The sequence below is a fragment of the Macaca fascicularis genome, chromosome 6 (genome assembly GCF_037993035.2).
Source record: "Macaca fascicularis isolate 582-1 chromosome 6, T2T-MFA8v1.1".
NCBI classification, from domain to species: domain Eukaryota; kingdom Metazoa; phylum Chordata; class Mammalia; order Primates; family Cercopithecidae; genus Macaca; species Macaca fascicularis.
In genome coordinates, this window is record NC_088380.1 from 175,567,693 (window position 1) to 175,594,028 (window position 26,336).

Below are 26,336 nucleotides of genomic sequence, written 5' to 3' on the forward strand. Positions count from 1 at the left end.
CAAAAGACTTTTAGGCCATCACACAGGTCCCCAGATACATGGAAGCAGCATGATCCCCCCTCCAACCCACTCTCAAGTTCTCTCTTACATGTCACCTCTCGAACTTCCCTATCCAACCATAGAGACTTGTCGCCTCTGCTTTAATTTTTCAGTTTCATTTTATCACAGAGGAGGAGGAGGCAAGCACAGCAAGAAAAGTCCTGGGCAATCCATCTGGTAGACCGTGGGTGCCTGATACACAGGGGCAGTCTTATTTACATATATGAATACATTTGCATGAAGATGAGCTACTCCCAGGTTCAAGTCATAACGCAAGTGGCAAGTCTAGTTCCAGAACCCATTCTCTCAACCATAACCCTTCAAAGAACTGACCCATGTTTATGGAGGAATCTTTTGTGTAGGTAGCTCCAGCTCCTAGGATGTGGTTTCTAACTATTGTCATCATCCTAATAAAGGTCGTGGTGATAGTTGTAGTATTTGCCAGTGTGAACTAACAACAAGCATTGTTAATATAGTATATCCTATGGACCAGACACAATGCTAGGCATTTTACTGTATTCATTTACCTAACTTTCTTAAGAACCAGTAAGGAGGTGTCATTAGCCTCTGCGTTTTGCAACTGAGGAAACCAAGGCTCAGAAAAGTTATCTGTCCATGGCTACAAGACAGAGTCAAAGCTGGAATGCATGTCTGCTGGGATCCACAGTCTATACTCTTAACCTCTTGGTTGGTTGTCTCTGTTTATTTCTAGAAACACTCTAGCTAGGATGGTCATTCTCAGACTTTTGGATTTCAAAGACTAGGTGGTGACCAGACCTTTTATTTTGCCAGTTATGGCAATCTGTGGTATGTGTACTATGCAATACACATAAGTTATAATTATACAATAATTACACATATATAACATACACAGACTACTCTGTCTTCAGTGGCTATCATTTTATAAAATAAAAGACATTTTTAAAAACAATGATAACAGAATAAGGAAGTCCAAAAACTTAAAGGATGCTCCTTTAAACTGAATATTTTTGCTCAATAGAAAAATATCACATTGTTCTTGTTTTTCTCACTTTACCTGATAACAGGGAAAAACTCAATCATAATAGACAGGCTTTGGCAATTACTGTTCAAGCTTGTCAAATTGCTTTTAAACTTCAACACATCCAGGTGTGAGTCCAACCTTCCAGGTATGGTCTGGCCTGCACAAAGCCCACCTCTGATGTGATTATCTGCAATTTCTCTCTCCTGGAGAGCTGAGCTGTGTATCCATGAGGTCCAAGCTGAGAGTATAGAGATGTGAAGTGGAAGCGGGGTGGCAGGCCCAGAGCCCCTCAATCAGGGCTGGGGTGGGTTCACTGGCTACAGCCTGGCTACCTGGACTGGACTCTTTCATCAGACTGCAGTTTTGGAACCTAGCCAAGGGACAGTCTGTGGCTGCCAAAGAGAAAACATAAAACCTGGCAGATGGAAGGAGAAAAGAATAAGATGGGGCAGGGAAGGAAAGGAACGATACATAGGAATCTGAAATGAGATGAGGGCTGGTGAGAATTCTGTCTTGAACATCCATTGTGGGAGGGCCAGAGGCCCATTGTGGTGTGGATGGTGAGGGAAGGGAAGTGAAGGTTAACTGGGTGGAGAAAGAGATGGGCGGAGGGGGGAAGAGAAGAGGGAAGACCGTGGGTAGAGCAAGGGGGAGAAGGGGAGAAATGCATCAAGGGAGGGAGAAAATGATGAAGAGGAGGCCGGGCGTGGTGGCTCATGTCTGTAATCCCAGCACTTTAGGAGGCTGAGGTGGGTGGATCACATGAGGTCAGGAGTTCAAGACCAGCCTGGCCAACATGGTAAAACCCTCTCTCTACTAAAGTACAAAAAATATTAGCTGAGTGTGGTGGCAGGCACCTATAATCCCAGCTACTTCGGGAGGTTGAGGCAGGAGAATTGCTTGAACCCAGGAGGTGGAGGTTGCAGTGAGCCAAGACTGTGCCATTGTACTCCAGCCTGGGTGAGAAGAGCGAAACTCTGTCTCAAAAAAAAAAAAAAAAAAAAAAAAAAAAAAAAAAAAAAACAAGAAAAGAAAAAAGAAAGAAAGAAAGAAAGGGTAACAGTGCAAAAAAGAAAGAGGGCAAGGATAGGAAAGAGGAGGAATGATGGAAGGAGGGAGATATTTAAAGTAAATTAGATAGTATGCTGGAAGGCCATAGGAGGAGCAGGAGAGGTAGGTGAGGACTAAGTAGATTCTGTAGAGGGAGAGCTCTCTAAAGCTATGGCACTGGACCACAGGGACCGAAGGAGAGGTGCATTAAAACCCTAAGGGAATGAATTGTCCATGTTTGTGGAAAGGAAGGCGGAGGGCCGCAGAAGGCGGGGATGGCAGGAAGAAAGGACCCTTTATTGACCAGCTCCTGCCTGCCAGATGGTATGGAGGCACGGGTTGTGTCTGCTAGGGCTGGAAAATGGGACTGTAAAGGAATCAAAGAAAAGCTGGCAAAGTAGGTGAAGAAAGAAGAAGTGAAGACTCCACTCCACTGGTAAGTCATGTGCTTCTTCCCATTGCAATCAAGGTAAAGCCAAAGTCTTTAACACATCCCAGAATGTGGCCCCTCCTTACCTCTCTGATCTCATCCTGTTACCATCCCTTTTGTCTACTCTACTCCAGCCACACCGGCTTTCTGGAGCATCCGGCCCACTCCAGTCTCAGGGCCTTTGCACATGCGATTCCCTCAACCTGTAATACTCTTCCTCCAGATAGCCGTTTGGTTCTCTCGCTTATTTCCTGTCCTTTTCTTGTTTTATTTTTCTCCACAGAATCTACCTTCTGACATGTTATCTAACTTACTTTACTTTGCTGCTCGTTTATCCCCGCTACCACTAGAATGCAAGTGTTATACAGGCAGAAATGGGTCTGTTTTGTTTGTTCCTGTCTTTCCAAGCACAGAACAATGACAGGAAAACAGTGGGCCCACAACAGATGTTTACTGAATGAATACAAGAATGAATGAAAGAGTCAATGGCCCTCAATTGGAATGCATTAGGAACAGAAGGGCACACACAGGGAAGGGGAAGAGGAGGAGAAGAGGAGGAGGAAAGAAGAAAGGGGGGAGATTACGACAAAGCAGAAAGGCAAGGGATGAATATGTATCTTTTATTTGGGGGGATTTTACCGAATGATGTTCTCAGTAGAAAGGTTCCATATAATGATCTTTTTAATCAAGCCAACTAAAGGTGAAGGCAGAAAAATGAAAACAACAGTTGCTATTTAAAGAGTAACCTTGAGGTCAACGTTGACTGGCCCTCTACTCATTTTAGAATGAGATACTGGCCATTTTCTAATGTATGAGGGGAGAGTGGACTAGACCGAACTATGTGGACAAATACATTTTACTGGAATTTTTGACATTCATGTATACACAGAGACATACACAATCTTGTGTCGTTACCTAATAAAGATCTAATTGAGAGGACAAAAATCACATCTGAGGTAATTAGGAGCTCAGTCCTCCTCTCAGATAATGGTAGCTAAGAAATGAGTAAATCATTTATTTACGTCCTACTACTTCCACCACTATTTTACAGAGTACCTGCCCATGTGCAGAGGACTGTATGAAGTGCTCCACAGGTAGTATTTCATTTAGTTTTCACAATGACCCATTGAGGTGTCATACCATAAGTATCACATTAATATAGGTGAGAAAACTAAAGATGAAAGAGACATTATTTTACCTGATGTCACACAGCTAGTAAACGGTATGGCCAGGATACAAATACAGTGTGACTCTAAGGCGAGGATTGGCAAAGTCATTGGGACGGGCCAGAGAGAACATACTTCAGGCCTTGTGGGCCGTGCAGTCTTCTGTGACAGCTGCTCAATACTGCCATACGAGACCAGCCATAGGCAGGACACACATAAATGGATGTGGAGGTATTCAAAAACATTTTATTTACAAAAATAGGCGGTAGGAATCCTTGGCCCCAGGCTACAGCTTGCTGATTCTGATCTTGAGTCTATGCTCTTGACCACTGAGCTATCATAGCTGGGAAAGTGTGGGAGGACAGCAAAGAGATTCTTGAGTGTTTTTAATGGTTAGCTCCCACAGCCCCACATGCTGATGGCCTAGTGGGTGATCGGCTGGGACAGGGAGCTGAACTCACCAGGGACAGTTGTGGGGGGTGTCAGACAGGTGCACTTACATTTCGACGATGCCCTCCGGCAAGTTGGCAGGAATCTCCGTCAAGCCCTTCCCTCGACAGTCCACGATGTTATTGCTGCACGTGCAGGGCGAAGGGCAGGAGATGGAGTTGGCATTGCAGGATGGGGGCTCCGAGTGGGGGGCTGTGGAGCCAAGGCACAACAGTCAACTTATGTCAGTGTCAGGAGCTGCCTGGGCTTCTGTGTGCTTAACCAGCATCCTAAGCGCACAGCATGACCTGACAGCAGTCTGAAAAATGATCACCAGCTGACATCTCCTGTCACCTGGGAGACACAGGTGCCACAGGCTAAATATTCAGCAAAGAGGAGAGAGTCTGGCCTTGACCTCATTGTCTGAGTTGCTCCACCTGCTCTGTTGCCCTGTCATCTCCATCTTTCAGAGAAAGAGGGGCCCTCGGAATCAATCACACATGAAAATACGCTGCTAGAATCCAAAGAGCTTACGATGGGACCACTTTCCCAAGGTGCATCTTGGGTTCTGACTTTTAGCTGGTGACTGGATGCTGAGTGTAAATATAGCTTTTAGACCTTTCTCTAGTGGCTGCAAGCCACAGGGCTACCAAAACCAGGTGGTAGAATTTCCCCATTTGGGGCACTGATGTTGTCGAAGTGTTAATACCCCCATCAGCAGCTACACCCAAGGCATTTCCAAATGGCTTCTATGTCTAGGGAACATGCAAATAAAACCTATCTCACCTGAAAAAAAGGTGAATAAGTTACTACATATTTTGAAGCCAGCTGTTAATTTTGTTTGAGGTGAGAATCAGTGTGAATTTCAAGCAAAGTGATAGAAAGCCAAGCAAATAGTACCCAAGGAGCTCATTTAGAAAGCCAAATGTAGATAGACATATCCATTACTAACCCAACTCAAGACTCAAAGAGTCACCAGGAATCTAAATCACTTTCTCTGGTGGTCACATTAAATCCTGAATACAAGAGGTAAATGCAAATATTTTAAAGACATTGTAAACATTTTCGTGCTATGACTATTCCCTCAAAGTGAGGTAAGACTCTTAATCATACGGTTAGCTTTCCAAATGTGGATTTTTTGGTCCAATATAGAAGCTCAACCCCACATCCCTCCCAGGACCTCATCCCACTGCTGCTGGATGCAGCCAATGGGGGTTATTTCAGTGTCTTTCCAGATTGCCCTCTCAGGGAAAAGAGCCATGACTGAGACCAAACTTAGATGAGGTCTGCAGATTGCCTCACTGCTTGGACATGGGGCCTCTGGCTCGGGGCTCTTAATTGTAGATTAAACACAGAACATGAAAAAAGTCTGCAGGGAAAAAGTGATTTTTGGTCTGGCCCCTGTTCACTGGAGAAACTGAGTCTGGGAAGCCAGAGTGTGTCTAGCTATTGGGGTTGAGCCAGATGACCAGCTGAGCCTGGTGTCCTATTGGGACGCTGAGGCTTCAAACAGAGGGGCGCGCTCTCCGCGTTCAATAGTCCTCATGGGCCCGAGGGTGGATCCTCCTGTAGGGGCTCCAGTTGACATCTACAGCTTAATTTGGAACGTTCACCTTCCCAGAAAATACCAGCCCAATGACCAAAGATTCTTACTTCCCTTGACCTCACTTACATATACACAAAACAAAAACTGAAAACACGGCCTCAGAGTGGGGATGTTTGAGAAAATATTCTTGGCCAGGGTACATGGACCTCCAAGTTGCCAGTGCCACACAAGTGGATCTAATGGAGACCATGGAAAATGCCAGAAAGATGATGACTTACACTAAATTCCCAGCTGGAACATTCTCCTAGACAGAGTGATGATACTGGCTTCCTTCCAAACTGGGAAAGCCTTTACACTTCTGAGAAAGTGGAAACCACAGAGAGCCAACCTGTAAGAGCCTCGGCTCAGGAATGGGAGAGTGTTGTGGCTGAGACTGTGGGCTCTGGGTCCCACCGCCTCTATCTGATTCCTGGTTCTATCACTTCATCCTTATTTCCCTGTGCCTCAGTTTTCCCATCTGTAAAATGGGGAAAATAACAATACTTATTTCATAGCATGGTTTTGTTGTGAAGGCAAAGGTAGGTAATGCCTGAGATGTCTTTAGAAGAATACACGGCACAGGGTAAGAGCTTGGTAATGTTCGTTGTTATTATTGGGTCTGCTCTGCCGCAAATTGTCTGTAAGACCTTTGGCAAATCACAGTACCTCTCTCTGAGCTTTTTTTGGTACCGTGTCAGTGAATAAGGAGTTTGGATTGCATGATTACTGAAGTTCTTTCTGGGAAGGAGTGAAAATACCTAACATCTTTACCTCCTCTGCTCCAGCTCTCTTTGCAGACAGCAAAGGGAATTCTACAGTGTGAAAGGCTTCCATCCCATCACCCACATCAAAGGGAGGTTGGGAGCGGTTGGCCTCAGATGTCAGGGTGTTTGAAGTACAGATGGCGTTCCCTAAAGAAAACTGCCAAACCTGGCCTTCCACATCAAGAGAAGAGCACACCTGACAAAGCCAGGGAGAAGCCCCACACTTGGGACACCTTCCTGTTTGGAAATGTCACGAATGGGAGTCTGAACTCTTGCATTTTCCATCTGTTCAGGCGGAGGGACTGGACGGCCCTCCCTCTTTCGATCTGTGAAAATATTACTTGAATGGGGTGTGTCGGACAAGGGGAAAGAAAGATGCCATATCCGAGGGCTTATAACGGCGGTGGAAGTTCTAACACAGAAGTCTTCCAAGAGTACCCCTTTCTGACTTCCGTTCTGAAATTAATTCTGTTTTAAACCAGACCCAGGGCACAGCCTTGAGTCCCTCTGGGAACTTGCTGGGTCTTCCGCAGGGTGACTCCCATTCTGTTTGGCTGTGTGTGCTACATTTCAAGGGATGCTGTCAAGGCAAAAAAAGTCTTTGAAAAAGATTCCTTAACCAGGTCACTAACACCACCTTTAATTACGCAGAGAGAAACAATGGTAATTATAGCCTCTGATAGCACCCTGGGCTGGCAGCTCACCAGCCAGGCATTCATACATGGTGAGGACAGTTACCTTCCTGTTTCAACAGAACACTTCTGGCTTACAATGAGGTTGAAAGATGGCTTCGTTTTCCCTAGAAACATTCTCCTGTGATCGGTGTCAATGGACCAAGCCCATTCCCTGTGGGCCACAGAGAGCTAGACGGCAGAAGTCCCTCCACTTTGCTCCGTGTCTGGACTGAGATTGGAATGTAAATTCCATAATGGCAGTGTTTTTTTCAGTCTTAATCACTGGTGTACTCTCAGTGCCTAAAACAGAGCTCCATACAAAACACGGACCCAGAAGCATACCTTGGCTAAATGAGAAGATGAGTACATGAAGGACACCAGCCCAGAAGCCTGGCAGATGTGGAGGGGCTAAATGTCACCAAGCTACAGAGGCGAGCCTTCCTTCTGGAAGGGCCCTGAGGGAAGCTCCCTGAGTTCTGAGTACCTGGGCTCTGGTAGGTAGGATGAGCTGTAGAATGGGGAGGTGGAGTGGCTGTGGGAGATGGGAATCTGTCTGCAGCTGTCTTCTTTCCACCACAGCTTTCTGTGCTGGCAAAATCACTTGTCCAAGACACCTGGGGCCCCTCTGAGCCCATCTCACCTGCACAAGCCGGGGTGTCCTAGGCACTCTACTGAGCTCTGTCAACAAACCCAGCCCTTACTGTCCACACATGTTGGGGAAGGTAGAGGCAGTGGATTTCCAAGGAGGACAAAGTAAGGAAACACCTACCGTTTTACCCAGCAAATTATGTGACTGTAAGCTGGGAAACAGAGGGGAATGGGAATAGCAATTTTATATTGGGATAGAAGGACTCACTCTCTATATCTCTGATGAAAGGGGAACATCTGTCTGCATGCACATATGTATTCGTCTTGTACAGCATGCTCTTACGGTGGTCTCATGACCCACACTGTCCTTGAGCGAGCCTATCTACTGGCAAGAAAGGTGGCCTTAACTCAGAGCACAGTGATGCACTAGGCTATAGAACTCGTGTTATAAGATGTTTTGCTTGGGAGCACGTGGACTTGCTCTTCGTGTCTTCATTGTGAAATAAGCGTCCACGCTATCTGTTCTTGGAGCTCTTTCAGTGGCACTAAAACGCTGCTCTGCTGAGGCGGATTTCTTCTCCAGAAAAGGGGGATGGGGATGCGGCTGAAGTACGTGTCTCCCCTCTGGGAAGTCTTGGTCACCACTTTGGCTCTGGGCTTTCCATCTGAAGCCAAAGCTGTCTCTGGGCCAAACAGGGCAGGGCAGCAACTACAATTCCTAACCTTCAGATGTCTTTAAGGCCCCCTGGATCACGGCCTGATGACTTCAAGGGGGACAGAGCAGAGCCTGGGACAGTGGAGACCCCTCCCAGCTCCTCACTGATCATTAGCGGCGCTGCCTCCGGTCCAGGGGACACTCAAGTGAGTGAGAGGGGAGGGATGCGTCTCCAGCCCAACCTCTCACAGGGCAAGTCCCTGCGACCGCTCGCGTGGGTATTGCGCCTGGTATCCCATCTCTGCTGCTTGTATAACTGCCCCTGAAGTTATCAGAGGGAAGAGAGACTGAGCCATAACCAGGGACTTGGCTCCTGCCCAGCCACTTTGTTCTCCCAATTGGTAAGATGGGGATGATGACCACGCTGAAAGCAAAAGGCCCTAACTTGTCTGCTGAGATGAGTGGGAAAAAGACCACCGAATTTCAGACTTAGACGGGCCCATAGAGATGGCAAGGAAAGAGAAGCCCTGAGAGAGGAAGGGACTTGCCCAAGGACACAGTGGGGGCCAAACTGAGAGTAGCCATCAGTCTCATAACAGCAACTAACATGTATTCAATGTGTACTATGTGCCAGACACTGCCTTGAGTGCTCGTATATATTATCTTACTTGATCCTCATAAAACCCATGATTTAGGTCCCATTCTTTTTTTCCCCCTTAGCATGAGATGAGGAAACTGAATAGGGAGGTTAAGCAAACTGCCCAAAATCATAAAGCTAGCGAACAACAATGTTTTAATGTTTAGCCCTGTGCTCTTCTTTTTCTGCCAAAAGGAACCCCAAATTCCTCTATTTATTGCCATGAAATTGAAAACCATCAGAGTCTTGGAATCTCAAGAGGTAGGAAGAGTGGGTTCAGGGACTGAGACACAGACTGTGTAAGCTACACTAGAGATGATCAAACACTCTTGTGTTAGAGCTGTGTTTATTTCTATCTTTAAAAAAACCTCATCCACAACGAGCTATCACCCCATCCCAGTTAGAATGGCTATTACCAAAAAGACAAAAAATAACAAATGCTGGCACCAATATGAAGAAAGGGGAACTCTTATACACTGTTGGTAAGAATGTAAATTAGGACAGCTACAATGGAAAACAGTATGCAGGTTCCTCATAAAATTCGAAACAGAAGTACCATATTCAATGATTCGACTACTGGGTACACATCCAAGGGAAATGAAATCATTGTGTTGGTGAGGTATCTGCACTCCCATGTTCATTGCAGCATTAGTCACAGTAACCAAGATATGCGATCAACCTAAGTGTCCATCAGTGAATGAATGGATGAAGACAATGTGCTGTATATACACAGTGGAATACTATTCAGCCACAAAATATCCTGTCATTTGTAGCAACATGGATGAAACTGGAGGACGTTATGTAAGGTGAAATAAGCCAGACACAGAAGACAAAATACCACATGATCTAAGTTATATGTGGAATCTAAAAAAGTTGATCTCATAGAAGTAGGAAGTAGAATGGTGCTTACCAGAGCCTGGGGAGGGTATTCAGGAGGAGGACATAGGGAGAGACTGATCCACAGGCACAAAGTTACGGTTCGAGAGAAGGAGTAAGTTGTGGTGTTCTAGTGCCCAGTAGGGTGACTACAGTTAACAATATTGTGTTGTATATTTCAAAATAACTAGAAGAGAGCATTTTGAATATTCCCACTGCAAATGTATGAGGTGACAGACATGCTAAATCCTCTGATTTGATTTTTACGTAATATACACATATATTGAAACATCACACTGTACACTATCAGTATGTTCAATTATTGTGTGTCGATTCAAAACAAAATAAAAAAAAATTACAGAATATTTTGAAAGTCCGAACAACAACAAAAAACCTCACTTGGTAAAAGTGCAGAGTCGAAAGCTCCAATGGCCTTGTGAGCATGTGGAAATAAATTAATTCCAGTATTCAAATTAAGCATCCTTACTGGCCTCTGGCCTTTCAAAAGCCAACAACAGACTGCGATGACAATGGGACTCGAGCAATTATGATGAGAATATAAATGAACGTGATTTAAATACCAGAGGCATGATAATTTTGGGAATGGCTAAATAAACCTAATAATCTCATTCCTGCAATGTCCAATTATGGTGTTTTAATTAAAACCTCCTAAGGAGATGGGTGGCTGGTCATGGCTTACCTTAATTATCTTTGTACTTAGTAACTAGTCCCAAATTTAAAAAAAAAGATGACGAAAAGGGGAAGTTTCTTGTTTCTAGGGAGATAAGCATATTTCATTTTTAATAATAAATGAAGTGCTTATTGAGAGGCTATTAGGTTCGAGCTTTGTTCTAGGTATTTGGGGCACCTGAAAAAGTATACGACGTGGCCCCTCATTACTAGAAGACACGATTAATGTCTGTAGGAGAGGATAATAAGGCCAAGGGCAGGTAAGTGTGAAACAGATGGACAAACCAATGGGTTCAAAGACATTCAAAGCAAAGAGATAACTGATTCAGGAGGTCAACTAATAACTGTGAATTACAAATTATGACTGGTAGAAACCCTTCCACATTAAGGTACCAGAAAATTAACACGTGGAAGATAAATCCTACAATTTAAACCCTCAAATAAACCCTTTAGATAAGGATGAAGAAAAAAAACCCCAACAAATTGCAACTCATGTAACATGAACTTCTCTGGTCTATGATCATGGACTTTGATAAAGTTCTGGTCTGGTTCAGGCCACAAGCAACCAGACACTTCTAGACGTAGGACCCTAACCTTCCTCTTGAAACAAGAAAAGTTCACAGAAATCCTTTCAGCAGAGGCTGAAGGGAGCCAAGTAGTCAAGTTGTATAACATAGGGAAAAAAATTAATAAAAAAGTAAAGATCTATTTCCCCACCCTTGTGAAAAATTCCCAATCGTCTCCCCAGAGGAAGAAAATAAATGCCTTCAACTGGAAAGGTACAATTGACAGAGGAGATGAATTTTGCCAAAGTGCACTGCTAGCAAATTTCTGGGTTAGCTGAAGTGATAAGGAGCCCATATCCAGGGCTTCTGGGGAGAAGACGCTGGGCTCCAGACAGCTGGATTTAATTCAAAGGGAGATATCAGGGACTTGGGCAGGCAGAGCCCTCACAGGCTAAGCGAGATAAAGCTCTTTCCTGTCTCTGGAGCCATGTGTTTGGTGAAATTTTCGATACCATTTAAAGGCTCAGGGAGCTTTTCTTATGCTGCCTGGATGGGGACTGCTGGTGATGAAGCTATGCCCAGGGATGGCTTAATTGGTACCCTGATGCCTCTTTTCCTCCCGAGTGGATGACCTCTATTTTGTAAGAGAAGTTCTTGTCTTCAGTTCTTGACCGAATTTCTCCTCCTGTGGTTTAACAGGTGAACAGCTTGAATGAGGGGCATTTGGGGTTTTTGGAGTTAAAAACCACCACAGGGCCAGGCGCGGTGGCTCATGCCTATAATCCCAGGACTTTGGGAGGGCGAGGTGGGTGGATCACCTGAGGTCAGGGGTTCTAGAGCAGCCTGGCCAACATGGTGAAACCCCATCTCCACTAAAAATCCAAAAAACTAGCTGGGCATGGTGGCAGGTGCCTATCATCCAGCTACTCAGGAGGCTGAGGCAGGAGAATCACTTGAACCCGGGAGGCGGAGGTTGCAGTGAGTCAAAATACTGCCATTGCACTCCAGCCTGGGTAACATGAACGAAACTGTCTCAAACAAACAAACAAATGAACAACCCACTACAGACAGGTCCATACAAAACAGTGTCCTTCAGGTGCCTTGTAGGGCTCAGGTATTGGGGCAGGACTGGCACTGTTGGTGGTGGCGTGTGGAGTGTGGTCAGTCCTTGAAGATAGCTCTTCTCCTTAATGTCCTTCTCTAGGGCCTCAAAGACTGACCACTTGTGTTTTAACTGCACACTCACAGACTGAACCTTCCTCCACATTGCTTCCTCTCAAGGTTTTGTCATTGTCTCACAAAGTGCATTTAACAATTTTTGAAAACGTATTAGGTTGGTGCAAAAGGTGCAAAAGTATTTGCAGTTTTTGCCATTCAAAGTAATGGCAAAACCCGCAATTATTTTTGCACCCACATAATAGCAGAAGTTTTCGGAGGGCATGTTCCACATTCACCTGACTCTTGATAGTGGGAGTTCAATCTTCATGGATGTTCAATGCACTAGAGCCCCCAGACCTTTGTATCTGACCTTGCCCTTTTCAGACAGTGACTCCTCACAGCGTTCTAGTTTGTAATCCACGGGAGCCTGCGCAGGCACTTAAAGAATCCCTCACGCATAGGGGTCTCCATATGGCCCTGCCCTTAATTCATACTACAGGTGAGAGGGTGGAGGTTAACAGCATAGGCATGTCTGGAGCCTTTGGACTACACTCTCATGTTCTCAAAAGACACCTGGCTTCATACTAAGAAGCTCCAGGGACCATCACAAGCAATGGGATTAACTGCTATAAACAGAAGTGGATCAAGGTGCTCCCACGTAACTATGAACCTGTCTGCTGGACCTAGCCTTTCCAAAGGAGAGAGAGTAAGGCATTCAGATTTCCTGGACTTTGGAGGGTCAGCCTTTCTCCCACGGTTTTGGATCCGGACTGCTGCTAGGTGAGCAGTGTCTTGCCTCACTTTGACGGGAAGGTGCTCTCTGACGAAGCGGCGTGTGTGGTCATACACTACGTTAAACCTGGCATTCACCTGTAGTGATGTGTTTTATCATTCTAATTGGTTTTTCTCACTACCTCTTGGATGACTCCTGCACTGTATAATTATTTCTTTCACTTATGCCGATATTGCACCCTTTGCCGAATAATTACTGTAATTATAGTCACTATATTTGAATTTGGTGACTGCGTGATAAATGGTTTTATTATATGTGTTTGATGGGAAGTGATTTCTAAGTGGGCGTCTATAGGAAGTTCAGATAATAAATAACATGATAAAGTAACAACAGGACAGGAGGAAGTGGCAGAGAATGAGATGAACTTGAATTCAAGGAAAATTCTTGTGAATCGCAAGTGTGATCTAAGAGCAGAAGAGGCCAGACAGTTTGTACTTCTGGCCATACTGGAGTCCAGCAGCCCAAGCTAAGGCCCAGTAAACCCTTAGTACTGAAGGTGGGTACCAGTTTAGAAAGCTGAGAGAAATGCAGAGCCCACAGTGGTTAAGCTCCCTGGGGTCCTTGTTCCCTCTTGCATGCTAGCTCCCCAGGCTCAGCCTTTAGAGGACACTGGGCCCCAATTCCAGGACTGGCTTCCTGGAAATCAAAATACCTCTTTGGGAAATTTCTCAACTGAATGCTTTCTGTTTGTTTGTTTGTTTGATTTGGTTTTTTTTAAGGAAGTCAAGGAATTAGCTCTACTTATTTACCACAGAAAAAGAAACAGTTGGTGAGAATGGAAGGTGTCAATGCAAAGTAAAAACAAGTAAAATTTGGGACCCTGGTTTTATGTATTTATTTATTTTTTATTTTTGAGACAGAGTTTCACTCTTGTGGCCCAGGCTGGAGTACAGTGGCGTGATCTTGGCTCACTGCAGCCTCCACCTCCCCGGTTCAAGCGGTTCTCCTGCCTCAGCCTCCTGAGTAGCTGGGATTACAGGTGCCCACCACCACGCCCAGCTAATTTTTGTATTTTTAGTAGAGACGGGGTTTCACCATGTTGGTCAAGCCGGTCTTGAACTCCTGACCTCAGGTTATCCACCAGCTTTGGCCTCCCAAAGTGCTGGGATTACAGGCATGAGCCACCGCACCCAGCCACGACTCTGTTTTAAAGCTACATCCCCCGGGAAGATTTTCCTGGGTTACTCAGCCACCTTCCATCCCCAGAGATCTGAGCTGCCTTCAGCTATGTGTCTGCACCATTCTGTTTTCTGTGCTACACAGGCAATCTGTGCTTCTGTTACATCTCCATTACCCACAGATCAAACTCTTATGTTTGCTCAGCACATTTTGTGGGCCCACTAAACTAGAATAATTAAGCTCCACTTATTTAGCTTTTACCAAGGGCTGTGTATTATGCTAAGTGCTTTATATGCATTATTTCACTTAATTCTCCCACCTGTTCTTTGAGTTATGAACTATTATTATTTCCATATTGTGGCTGAGCAGTAACTTGCCAAAGTCACACACCACTAAGGGACAGAGCTGAGATTTCCAGCCAAGCAGCTGACTCCAGAGCCTCCATTATCTTGTCTTCCAATTTCTATGAGCAATGGGACGACAGGAACGTGTTTAGCAGATGCTAGAACACCTCCGTTATACCTGTTTCCATTTTATGTGTGGCTCAACAAATGTTCGATTTCTTAGTATCAATGGACTAGGGGGCTGAAAAAGCAGTTCATGAATTCTTTTAGCATTTCCCTTTACCAGATGAAAAGAGTTTCTATTTTAAAACCCTTTGAGGCACATTACAGCTCTTTAAGTGACTACCGAGTACTGAGGATGACCTATGGGGTTCCTTCCACACCAAGCTCTGGGCTAGGGTATGTGTTTGAGGTCAGGGTGATGTTGGGGGAGTTCACGAGTGGGTGGGTCATAGCACAGGAGGGGAGAGCAGGTAAGTCATCCTCACCTGGGCACACGTACTCCTTCTTCTGCACATCTGCCACGTTGAAGCCCCTCAAATGCACGGGAGCCATGCAGAGCGTGAACTGGCCAACTGTCCGTCGCTGTCGCAGCCAATCCGAGAGCCAGGCCAGGTGGCAGTCGCAGTACAGGTGGTTGGAGTGGAGGCGCCTGGGAGAGGGTGGGACAGAGGGAAGGGATGATCACAGAGTGAAGTGTGGAGGCTGCCACTGGTCAGACAGAGTGGCCAAAACCCCTGCTGCCCCTTTCTCCAGTGTGAAAATCCCCAGGAGTCCAGGGAAGCACTTCCCTCTGCACTACCAAAAACATGGGAGCCCCGACCCTTTTACTGCCAGGTCACATCCAAAGGATACCTCCAGGGTTCTGAGCAATGCCTATTTCTTAATAGCAAGTCTATCCTCTTTTCTTTTCACTCAAGCAAGCCTCAGCGCAGAAGAGAAGGGGAGTGACATTATCACAGAGGCATCCTGATTCAAGTCAAACTTACAAAAGGGCTATTTATTTGTAAATTTCAGCACTTTAGCCAGCATGAATTACAGGTTGCTTGAAAGGCGCTTCTCAATCTCAATGCCCCCACCTCCAGTCTCATGTAGCTGAGAGATGCTGTTGCCTTCACCTGAGTTGTTCTTCATTCCCCCACTAAGTGTCCTTTAATAAACCCACTGTGTGTAATGCTTGTGGGCTTAAAACCAATACCACTTTGTGTGCACTAGCTGGAGTGAGCAGGCTGCAGACAGAAGGGACATTTCTGGAGGATGTACCTTCTTCCCACCCTCCCACTTAAATAAGGTGTTGTCTGTATCAGACTCTTGCGATCCACAGCCATCTCTCCACAGTGTCCTTGCTTTCCTTCCCGTGTTCAAATCTGTCTGGTGTATTTGCTATTCTGACTGATTCAGGTACGGCTGAAAATATTTTCTAACCAGTTCTAGGATGCTTAGGCTTTACCCCTCTAGTAGCTGTGGTTCTGGATGAATTTCTTGCCCCTGAGTAGATAAGAATCCCTGGAGGGATCTGTGTGTTTCACTTCTGAGGGGAATCCCACTGGGTTAAGTGACTTGAACTTCCTTTCCACTACCAGGGAGGCAAACTAAGGATATCCAGGGTCTTCTAAAGGTTCTTCCCCAAGGTCTCTCTATCAGGGGTTTCCTACTTTCATGTTCCCTACAACCCTAGGTCATTAGAAGCTGGTAGTGGGTAAGTTTTCATCACATCAGCTTATCATGTACTTGGATTTCGGACGCACATTTTAAATGCCTAAATCCTGGACATGCTAATCAGCTAGCAGGATCTAAAGACTTTCAAGTAGTCTGGGTCAAGCCAGTTATTACTGAGTGTCAGCCCTGTGGAGAGGCTCAGGCCCCCTCCACGCCTGGAATAGAGACAGCTGAAGGGCTCTTGACCACGCTCCACTTAGTGTAAGGCCAACATTGCCAAACATTGGCTAAGTGCAGCTACCTCCTGCTGGATGCCCGCAGGGCCTTCCCGCCACTGCATGGGCAAAAGCCTCTCATAGGCCTGGGCCACTGAGGCCTTGGTTGCCACAGGGGGCTCCAGATCCCATCATATCAGACAGATTAAATGAACCTATATCCCATATAAAATGTAATTTTTTTTCTGCTAACAATCTTGAAAAAGACTTTTATGATTTTGTTTCAAAAATAATCAGTCTGGATGTAATTTTCTTTTTGCATTTCCCAGTGGGCTGCACACACTTTCACAGGCTCCTGGGCCCGAGATACAGTGAGCACAATGGGTCCCACGCAGTTCTCCCCTTTGAGTTTGAAAGCTTAGAGTTCCTAAGCTGAAGCAAGCACTGCTTCCTCTTAGCCTGGACTCTGGAAAGAAGTGAGACAGGCAGGAAGGGGTTGGTGAACCAGAATCCTAAGCTGGTGGGAAGGACCTCAGTTTTAGGAGGGAAAGCAAAACCTCTGTTTATTCATTAAGCATTAACCACTTTGTGCCAAAAACAGAGAGGAGGTTTGGCAGTGGACTTTCAGCTGATTACAATTTCCTAAAAGTAGGAAGAAAAGGAGGGGGTTCCATGACCATCCTCACCAGGTATAAATGTTGCCCAAGGAACACGGCAACAGTAGGTCTGTTTGGGACAAAGCAGAGCATAGGGCAGGCTGCAGTGGCATGCGCAGGCTGAGGTGCCGTTCTTTTGTGTGCCAGGAGAAGCAGAACCTTTTAATGAGCGTTTGGCTTTTATTTAGAAAGGTGGTTGCCCTCTTGTGCAGTGAGGCGTGGAAGCTGAGGCAACAGGGATTCTCTATGAGCCAAGGAGCATGGGTGCATGCGGCGGATCACAGATCAATGCAAACAAATGCCTGTCGGTTCCGATCAAGGGTAAGAGATCAATGGAACAACAAAAATGACGTTTAGGTAAGTCAGATCCTTACTGAGCTGATTAATTTATGGGATAATAAAAATGTCAGAGGCTTCCCTTTTGGAAGATTCTATTAGGTTGATCCTTTCTCAATCCTGGCTGGCTGGCCCCAAGCTCGCTCTCTTCTTAATCTTGCTACAGATAGTTCCGATCCCTTTGTCCGTCTTCATAGAAATTTTTCTCCTCCCAAAAGCACCAGAGAAAAGAGGTGACCCAAACTGAATTGGAGCCATCAAAGGGCTCTCGTCAAAAGCCCAGGGCAATGGAGCCCAGGGTGGTGGACAGACTCTGTTCCCTCTTCTTGGAATTGTATCCACCAGAAACGCTAAAAGAGTCAAGCTGGGTAGATTCTTGCCTTTCACAACATGTTTGGGAGAGCAAGTTAAGCAATACCATCTTAAATAGTAATATAAAAAGAAAAATAATTGTAACGAGCATGAAATTAGAGCTTAGGCACTGTCAGGGGTAGCGCTAATCCTCTTGAGTGAGAAGGGACATTATTTTAATTGCTTTCAATAATTTTGGTGAGGTGTGATGGCAACGACACAAGGGAGGGTGGCCTCCCTTCCTCTCTCATCCCCCTTCCTTTGTTCACCTGGCAACTGCTCTTCTCCTTTTGTTCCTGATGAATGGCCTGAGCTCAGGCTGTGATGGCAAACTGCCTGTCTGACATTGGCTCCATGCTTTCTGACTTTGACTTTGGGCAGCAATTTAATTCTAGGCCTCAGTGTTATCATCTGTCAAATGGGGATATTAGTGGTGCCTCCTTCCTAGGGCTGTTGTGAGAATTGAAATGATTCATGGGAAGCGCTTAGTACAAGGCCTGGCATGTAGCAAACCACTGAAGAAATGTTCACTGTTATTACGACTGAGAGGAGACCAGCTCCAGACTTCACTCTCTTCCCAGCCCTTAGCCCTGCATGGACAAGGCTACAGTTTCTCATTTCGATACCGAAGCACTGAGGTGGCTAGTTGGGTCTTGCATGTTGTTCTGCAATCTTTTGCTGATGGACACATCATATTCCACGCTGATGAAACCACCTCTACAGAACATAAGGTGAATGAATACAAATGCCAATTTATAAAAGGTGCCTTTTAGCCACAGACGCTAAATTAAATTTCCAGCAAATCCTTTTAGAGAGGGTCAGTGTTCATTTTCTATAAAATGTGGCTTTCTGAATTCAATATAAAAGCTTTCCTTTAGAAATCCCATTTATGACTTCCTTCCTCTCTCCTCTTCCCCGCTTCTCCACCACCACCAGCCGTCCCCCCCAACCCCATACACACTTTAATTACAGTGAAGGGGGATTAGTCAGCTCAAGTCTCCAGGGAGTTCTGTACAGAGCCATCTCTGAAATTAAACTAAAGAGAAAATGGCAGCAAGCAGGGAGCAAAGAGAACAGACGAGATTGATTGATTGATCTGAACTCATCAGATGAACGTTCAGGATGGCAGAGAAGAATGACAACAGAAACCAGGAGAAAAAACCCCTCCTGTTCTCTTACCCCTCCCTACTGCAGCCCAAACAAAGCACCCCAGATCCAGTCCTAACCCTGTCCCCACAACTCCTAGGGAATGAACCCAGCTTCTGTTATTGCTGCTCCTAAACTGAAAATAACAAAGAAGGGAAGGATAAATCACAGCAACAGCTCACAGGAGCTGGACGGCTGATTCCTGCAGGTGAGAGTCATTTTTCTTCGATGCAACCCACTTGTCTGGGGTAATACAGGCCCAGCACCCTGAGGCACACTCTCGGCTTCTTGCCCAGAAGCCCTGGGCCCCACTCTTCCCCAGCTCATTTGTGGTTTGCTGGGAACTTTGAAGAGGTCTTTGAAGACCAAATGGCTTCTTAAAATTCCATTACTGCACTATCCTATTTTAAGAGGGAGGGAAAAGAACAGATTGTCTTGGCTGAGTTATGCTATTGTATGAGGGATCCAGGGAAGAATTTGGGAAGCAAAGATGGAAGCAGGGCTCAGATTATTATTCTTTATAATAACTAGTATTTGTTGTGTGCACACCATGTACCAGGCACTTTACGTGTTAAACTGCACTTCATCCTCACAGCAACTTTGAGGTAAGCAGTCATGAACTCACTTTCCTTGAAGCATAGACAAATGAAGAAACTTGCTCAAATTAAGTGGCAGAGCTCCCATTTAAACTCAGGCCTGACTAACTGCAAACTCTCTGTCCTTCTTACGGTTCTCTGCATTGCCTCTTTATATAAATTGCTTCTTTGGTCTTTATCTTTGCCTGAAGATAAAGTTGGTTTCTCATGAATGCAGTGGTTCTCAAACTTTATGAGCGTTAACGTCTCCTGGAGGGCTTATGACAAACGGATTGCTGGGTGCCACCCCCAGAGATTCTGATCTGGTGTGGGGCCTGAAATCTTGCTTTTCTAACAAATTCTGGGTGATATTGATGCTGCTCGTCTAGGTATCCCACTGGGGAAGCTCTGCTGTAAGGATTTCCAAATCTCATGGATTCTATGTTGCCCAGGGAGCACAGATCAGATGGCTGCTTGGAACTTTCAGTCCCGATTTCTGATCATGTGATAATAATGTAACAATCAATATCATTTATTGTCTACGGCTTGCCAGGCACTTTAAATATCTAATATCATCCGATCCTCACCGCCATTCCTATTTATAGAGGAGGGAACAGAGGACACAGAGCTAATAAAGGGGACTGCAGGAATTCTAGCCCTTGGCCTTGGTCCTAAATGTTTTTGGCTGACACCCTTGGGAGCTGGCTCTTTCCCTGACTAGTGTGATGCAAATACCACCAAAGCTCCCCCAACGCAAGCCAAGTATCAAGTCTGAACCTCTCTGGAAAGGCTGACAGAGTCCACTTACAGAGAAACTTACAAAGAGGTTCCTGACTGGGAGCAGAGGGGATCTCCCCAGGTAATAAGAGCACGAGAACTGCTCTGGGGATTGGTCACGATGAGATTTGTTTCCTGAGTATGCACCCTGGAAAACTTAAGCCCACCTAAGACATTAAAGGTAAAGAACCAAGTATGAGAATGACTGCATTCTAATATCAGAATATCATCCAGGGAGCAGGTGAGCAGGGAAATGTGGTGGGTGGGGACTGGGTGGGTGGCGAGAAGGAGTGACTCTTCCTGTACTGTTCATTCCCCAGGGGAAAACCATTGTAACCACTGGCAATGTGACAGAACGGCCGAAGTTATGTGATATTAGCTAAGCAAATGGTGAATCATTCAGTCAGAGTTCTATATGTTTTGTGACAATGTAAAACTCATAATCTTTTCTATCAAGACGGAAAACATGCGCACAGTACAGGAAGAATTCCCACAGTTCCAGGGTAAGAGAAATGAGTCTGCCTGATGCAGAACAGTCGTTCAGAGCCATGGGTGGTAGCACTATGACCTGTCTCTGCATCCACCCTCGCTCGCCAAGGCACCCCTCGGTTAATAGCAGAATAAGGAGGCATTTGAATGTAGGAACCATCTGCCTAGTCATAGCATGGTAGGTTTGACGAGCAGCTTAGAGTGCTGCACTTTGGGCATGAGGTAGGGAGTAAGTGGGAAAGATGCATGGACTTCTTACTCACAGAGTTCGGATCTTCGGCATGTGGTTGAAGCTGGTGACCAGGATGCGACTGATGTTGTTGTTGTTGAGGGTGCTGTGGAGATAAAGAAGGGAGATGGTCAGCCAGGGAGCATCGGGGGAGGCGCCAAGATGCTTGTAGAAGGTGGGGGGAGGGATGGATGTGACCACAAGACCATGAGTCAACAGTCATGGTCTGGCCAGTGGAGCAGCTAAAGACAAGTGGACAGGTCTCCAGACGAGAAGAGCATGTCCTGATTTTTTTATTCAGGTGGAGCCCTCCTTCCCTCTACTGCCCTCTCAGGACTTGCCTACCCACCTTGAGTAAGAGTACTGCTTCCTGAAACCCTCCTATGCACTGAGTGCTTCATTATAATATCTCTAATTCTTACATCTACAATGCCGGTTACCTATTCCTGTCCTCAGTTTACAGAGAAGGAAACAGATATGCTTAATAACACACAAATCTACAAATGTGTTATCCTCATATTATGGATAAGGAGGTTTAGCTACAGAGAGGCAAAATCAGTTTTCCAAGAACAATCACTGTAAAGCCCTGGAGATGGGATCTAAGCCCAGCACGACCTTGCTGCATTCTCCTTGTCCCACCCATTGCATGTGTTGCCCTGCACAGGATGCTGTGGGGATAAGTGATTCCATATTTTCTAGGCATCTTCTGACTCTTTCAACACATCTAATCTTTTTTGTTTTGAGACGGGGTTTCGTTCTTGTTGCCCAGGCTGGTGCGCAGTGGCGCAATATCGGCTCACCGCAACCTCCACCTCCTGGGCTCAAGCTGTTCTCCTGTCTCAGCCTCTCAAGTAGCTGGAATTACAGATGCCTGGCTAATTTTTGTATTTTTAGTAGAGATGGGATTTCATCAAGTGGGCCAGGCTGGGCTCGAACTCCTGACCTCCGGTGATCCACCCCCTCCCAGCCTCCCAAAGTGCTGGGATTACAGGCGTGAGCCACCGTGCCCGGCCTTCAGCACATCCAATCTCAAGTAAGTCTGTGAGCTCTGTGCGTCTCTTCTTTCTGGTGCATCTCCACGACCATGAATGAAGCTCCTGTGGTGCATGTTAGCACTGACAGGTACTTTTGTGCAGGGAAAAGCAAAGAGAAAGGTGTGAGATCTATAAATGAACTAGACTGAAATGAGGCTGAAGAATGAAGCCAGGCTATAGACAAGTGCCCAGCCTTACCCTTCTGGAGAAACCTATTACGGAAGCCTAGGGAAAGCGTGGCAGCTAAGGAAGGCCATCTGCAGAGCAGAAACATCATGTAGCAGGAGGGCCTTTTGCATCAGTTACTTCAGTGACTACCCAGGTGGAGAGACACAATATGTGGGAAAGTCAAGCCTAGCTCTCAGCTCCCTGACTCCACACCTGTCTCACTGTACCTCCCAAAGAGGAAGAGTTGGATACAGCCCTTGGTACAATCCCTCATGGTGGCCACTTGTTCCTGTGCCCTTTTCTCCGCTCCTCCCAGAACCACATCAGACATCCCCTACTCAACAACCCAATTCCTCTTACCCTCTCTTAGGCCTCCATGGGTCCCTACTGGCCCAAGAAGGACACTTTCTTTGGAAACCTTCATGGATTAAGCCAGATGTCTTTTGCCCTTGGCTTTTGGTAAACACATGCTCTTCCTCTTAAAATGCCCTGTACATCATATATCTGCAAAGACAGGACCATTTTCTATCCTGCGCACTACTATAGCCTCATGTCCTGCTCTGTACATGGTGGAAATCAAATCCTACTACTTCAAATTGTGTGGCCTTGGGCAAGTTATCAACATCTCTTATCTGCAGGTTCTTTATTTGTGGGAGAAGCCAGGTAATGGTACCTATGTCACAGGCTGGTAAAAGGCTTAGCATGGGGTATGTGCTCAGTAAGTGGAGGTCACTGTGTTACTGACATTCGTGGAGAGAATCTAGTCCTGGCCTGGCCTATTATATTCCCCTCTACTCCAACCCCCATGGAAATAGAAACAGAGGTCTACCCAGCATACAGTGCCCCCCATACTCTCCATCCTACCCAAGGGGACCTGTAACGATTCCTTCTCCAGCCCCTTGTGACCCCAGTCCAAAGCAGGATTCCAGTGACTACACCTCCTTTGCCCCAGACTATTCCTGTAATCCCGCACATCTACTTATCATCTGCGTGGCAAAAGGCACAGAACCTAATTCTTTTTTATCCCTCCCTCCTTCCCTCCCTCCCATATTTACTGTGCACCTGCCATGTGTCTGACACTGTTAGGCATATGGGATGGTAAAGAAGAATGAATAGACAAAATTTACATTGCCTACTTCTGCCTACTTTGTAACTTCACTAACTTACCAATGCAAGTATTTGGCATTTTATGAAGTTGAGCTCACTTAGCTGTTTTGTTTCATGTGACTTCTTTTCTATGTGTGTGTGTATATGGGGAGATGCTCAGTGGGGGATAATCTATCCTGCCTCTGTCCATCCAGAAAGACTTCAGAATATCTCATCTAACAACACTGAGGAATTTGTCACTGCTATCAGACCAGGCACTCTGCCCTGGCAGGGAGCTTCCTGGGGGTGAGGGCTAGGCTTCTCTCCCCTTCCTCATTGGATTAGAAATGCCTGCAGGACAGAAATGATGCCTCCATTTCACCTTCTGTCCATTTCAGAGTTCTGGGCTCCACACTTAGGGGAAACCAAGTTAAGGTTGTTGACTGACCACCAGACAAAAAAATCTGAGCATCCTCCCTATTGCAGAGAAGGGGTTTCTTTCCAAGCATGCCCAGTCATTCAACGTCAGGTGGAGTTCACAGCCCGGCTCTAATTTAGCTGAATATACAGTACAATTATAAGCAGGACCTCGACTATAACTGCATCCGGCAGTAGTCCGGCAGCGATGACTTATTAATGTATTACTACACTGATATTTAAATGTGAGTCGTAATGAGGGCTATAAAACATTTACGATAATAGCAATTATTCCAGAATCAAAATGACTAAACACAGTATTCAGACTTTCATGATTTGCTGCTTGGGGCTGGCCAGCCTGGGGATGTCAGAGGGTTGGTAACCTCTCAGACGCTGATTGCTACGGCAGCTACAGTTTTCGTTTCCCTAATAAACACAGATTTATTTGATTTCCAGTCTTGGCAGCTTTTGCCCACACACAGAGCACTGCATTCTATTTGGTTCTTGTGCCGCTGCCTAAGTAGCTGGCATTCAATGAAGGAATTGTGCTACAACCCCAGTGCCAAGGAGAGGTGGTGAGCATGGACCTCGAAGGCAGAGACCTAGTTTAGACTGGCTCTGCCACTTACAGCCTATGCAACCACGGGTAAATTTCTGCATCTCATTACGCTTCCTCCTTTGTAACATGGAGATAATAATAGCACTGGGCTCATAGAGCTTTAGTGGCAATTAGATGAGATGTTACTGATAACTGCTAACATTAACTGAGAGCTTATTATATGCCAGACGGGCTCTGAGCTAAGGGTACTGCATTGTATCATTTCTTTTTTTTTTCCGAGACAGAGTCTCGCTGTGTCACCCAGGCTGAAGTGCAGTGGCGTGATCTCGGCTCACTGCAACTTCTGCCTCCTGGGTTCCAGCAATTCTCCCTGCCTCAGCCTTCCCAGAAGCTGGGATTACAGGCGTCCACCACCATACCCGGCTAACTTTTGTATTTTTAAGTTGAGACGGGGTTTCGCCATGTTGGCCAGGCTGGTCTTGAACTCCTGACCTCAGGCGATCCACCTGCCTCAGCCTCCCAAAGTGCTGGGATTACAGGTGTGAGCCACCATGCCCAGCCTGTATTGTTTCATTTAATTCCTCCAATTATCCCACGAGGCAGGGACTTTTGATATCACCTCCATTTCATGAATGAAGCAAGTGGAAGCGCCAAGATTTGAATCCAAGCAAGACTGAGTCCAGGAATGAGGCTTGTGTTAGTTTCCTATGGCTGCTGTAACAGATTACCATGAATTTGGTGGCCTAAAGCACCACACATTTATTCCCTTACAGTTTTGCAGTCAGAAGTCTAAAATGAGTTTCTGGGGCTGCGTTTCTTTCAGGGGAGAATTTGCTGCCTTGCCTTTTGCAGATTGTAGAGGCCGCCCACGTCCCTTGGCTCGTGGCTGCTTCATTGCGTCACATCAACCTCTTGCTTCTTTTTGTTACTCAACAATTTTTAAAAATATATATTTGAACACAACTCCAAACAGCCATTGAAGCCTCTTCCTTCTGTTGTCACATCTCCTGCCACTCACTGTGATCTCCACTTACTGGGGCCTTCCTCTTACAAGGCCCCTTGTGATTATCCTTAGAGCTTATCTGAACAATCCAGGATAACTCCTCCATCTCAGGATCCTTAATATTGTCCCATGTGCCAGGTCCCTTTTGCCACGGAAGGCAACATTCACAGGTTTCTGGGATGAGGTCATGGACATCTTTGGGGGCCTATTAGCCCAATGCCAGGGTACTGAGATGGGACAAGGGCTCCCCAGGAGGGATAAATACATGAAGATTCACATAATGGATGCTCCAGGGGTTGGCAAACAACTGCCCACAAGCTTAATCCCATCCAATGCAGCCGGTTTTTGTAAAAATGGTTTTACGCATTCACTTCTGTATTGTCTATCTGCTTTTGCATTACAATAGCTGAGTAGTTGACACACAGACCACATGGCTTGCAAAGCTAAAATATTTTCTATCTGGATTTTTATAGAAATTTTGTTGGCCCTTGACTGCTGTAGAACTGAACCATCCTGTCTCTGCCTTTGTCGGTGATGAAATGGGACATACTAGGCAAGGCATGTAACTGCTCGGTAAGAAGAGGGGTTTAGGTCAGAGGCATTCAAAACTTAAAAACCACAAAAAACATTTTCAGGAAATCCCAAGTGGCAAGTCGTAGCACTGGGATTCAAAAGCAGGCAGTCTCACTCCTACCTTGGAAGATCAGTCCCACTGTTTCCAGAACCTGCAATGCCGTGGTGGAATCGAAGCCTGGGGGAGGCCCTGCTCAAGAGACAGCACGGGTGAATCCGCCTTGGGTTGTGCATGGAAGGAACTCGGGCAGCGGCTCTCAAAATGTGGTCTCCAGACTGGGTGCAGTGGCTCATGCCTATAATCCCAGTACTTTGTGAGGCCACAGCGGGAGGATTGCTTGAGCCTAGAAGTTTGAGACCAGCCTGGGCAACATAGGAACACGCTATCTCTACCAAAAAAATAAAAAATAAAATAAATACATAAAAAATAAAAATTAGCTGGGTATGGTGGTGAGCACTGGCAGTCCTAGCTACTTGAGGGGCTGAGGTGGGAGGATCACTTGAGCCTGGTAGATCAAGGTTGCAGTGAGCCAGGATCATGCCATTGCACTCAGCCT

General features: G+C 45.9%; 1 protein-coding gene across 2 annotated transcripts in view; it reads right to left on the minus strand.

Annotated features, from left to right (window-relative positions):
- SLIT3 (slit guidance ligand 3) overlaps positions 1–26,336 on the minus strand; it is a 695,238-nt gene that overhangs the window by 142,347 nt on the left and 526,555 nt on the right. For both annotated transcript variants that reach the window (XM_065547045.1, XM_015452236.3), the window contains exons 7-9: positions 20,974–21,045; positions 14,995–15,158; positions 4,189–4,330 (exon numbers count right to left, since the gene is read on the minus strand). In XM_065547045.1, the coding sequence (XP_065403117.1) occupies positions 4,189–4,330; positions 14,995–15,158; positions 20,974–21,045 (378 nt within the window). The remainder of the gene's footprint in view (positions 1–4,188; positions 4,331–14,994; positions 15,159–20,973; positions 21,046–26,336) is intronic.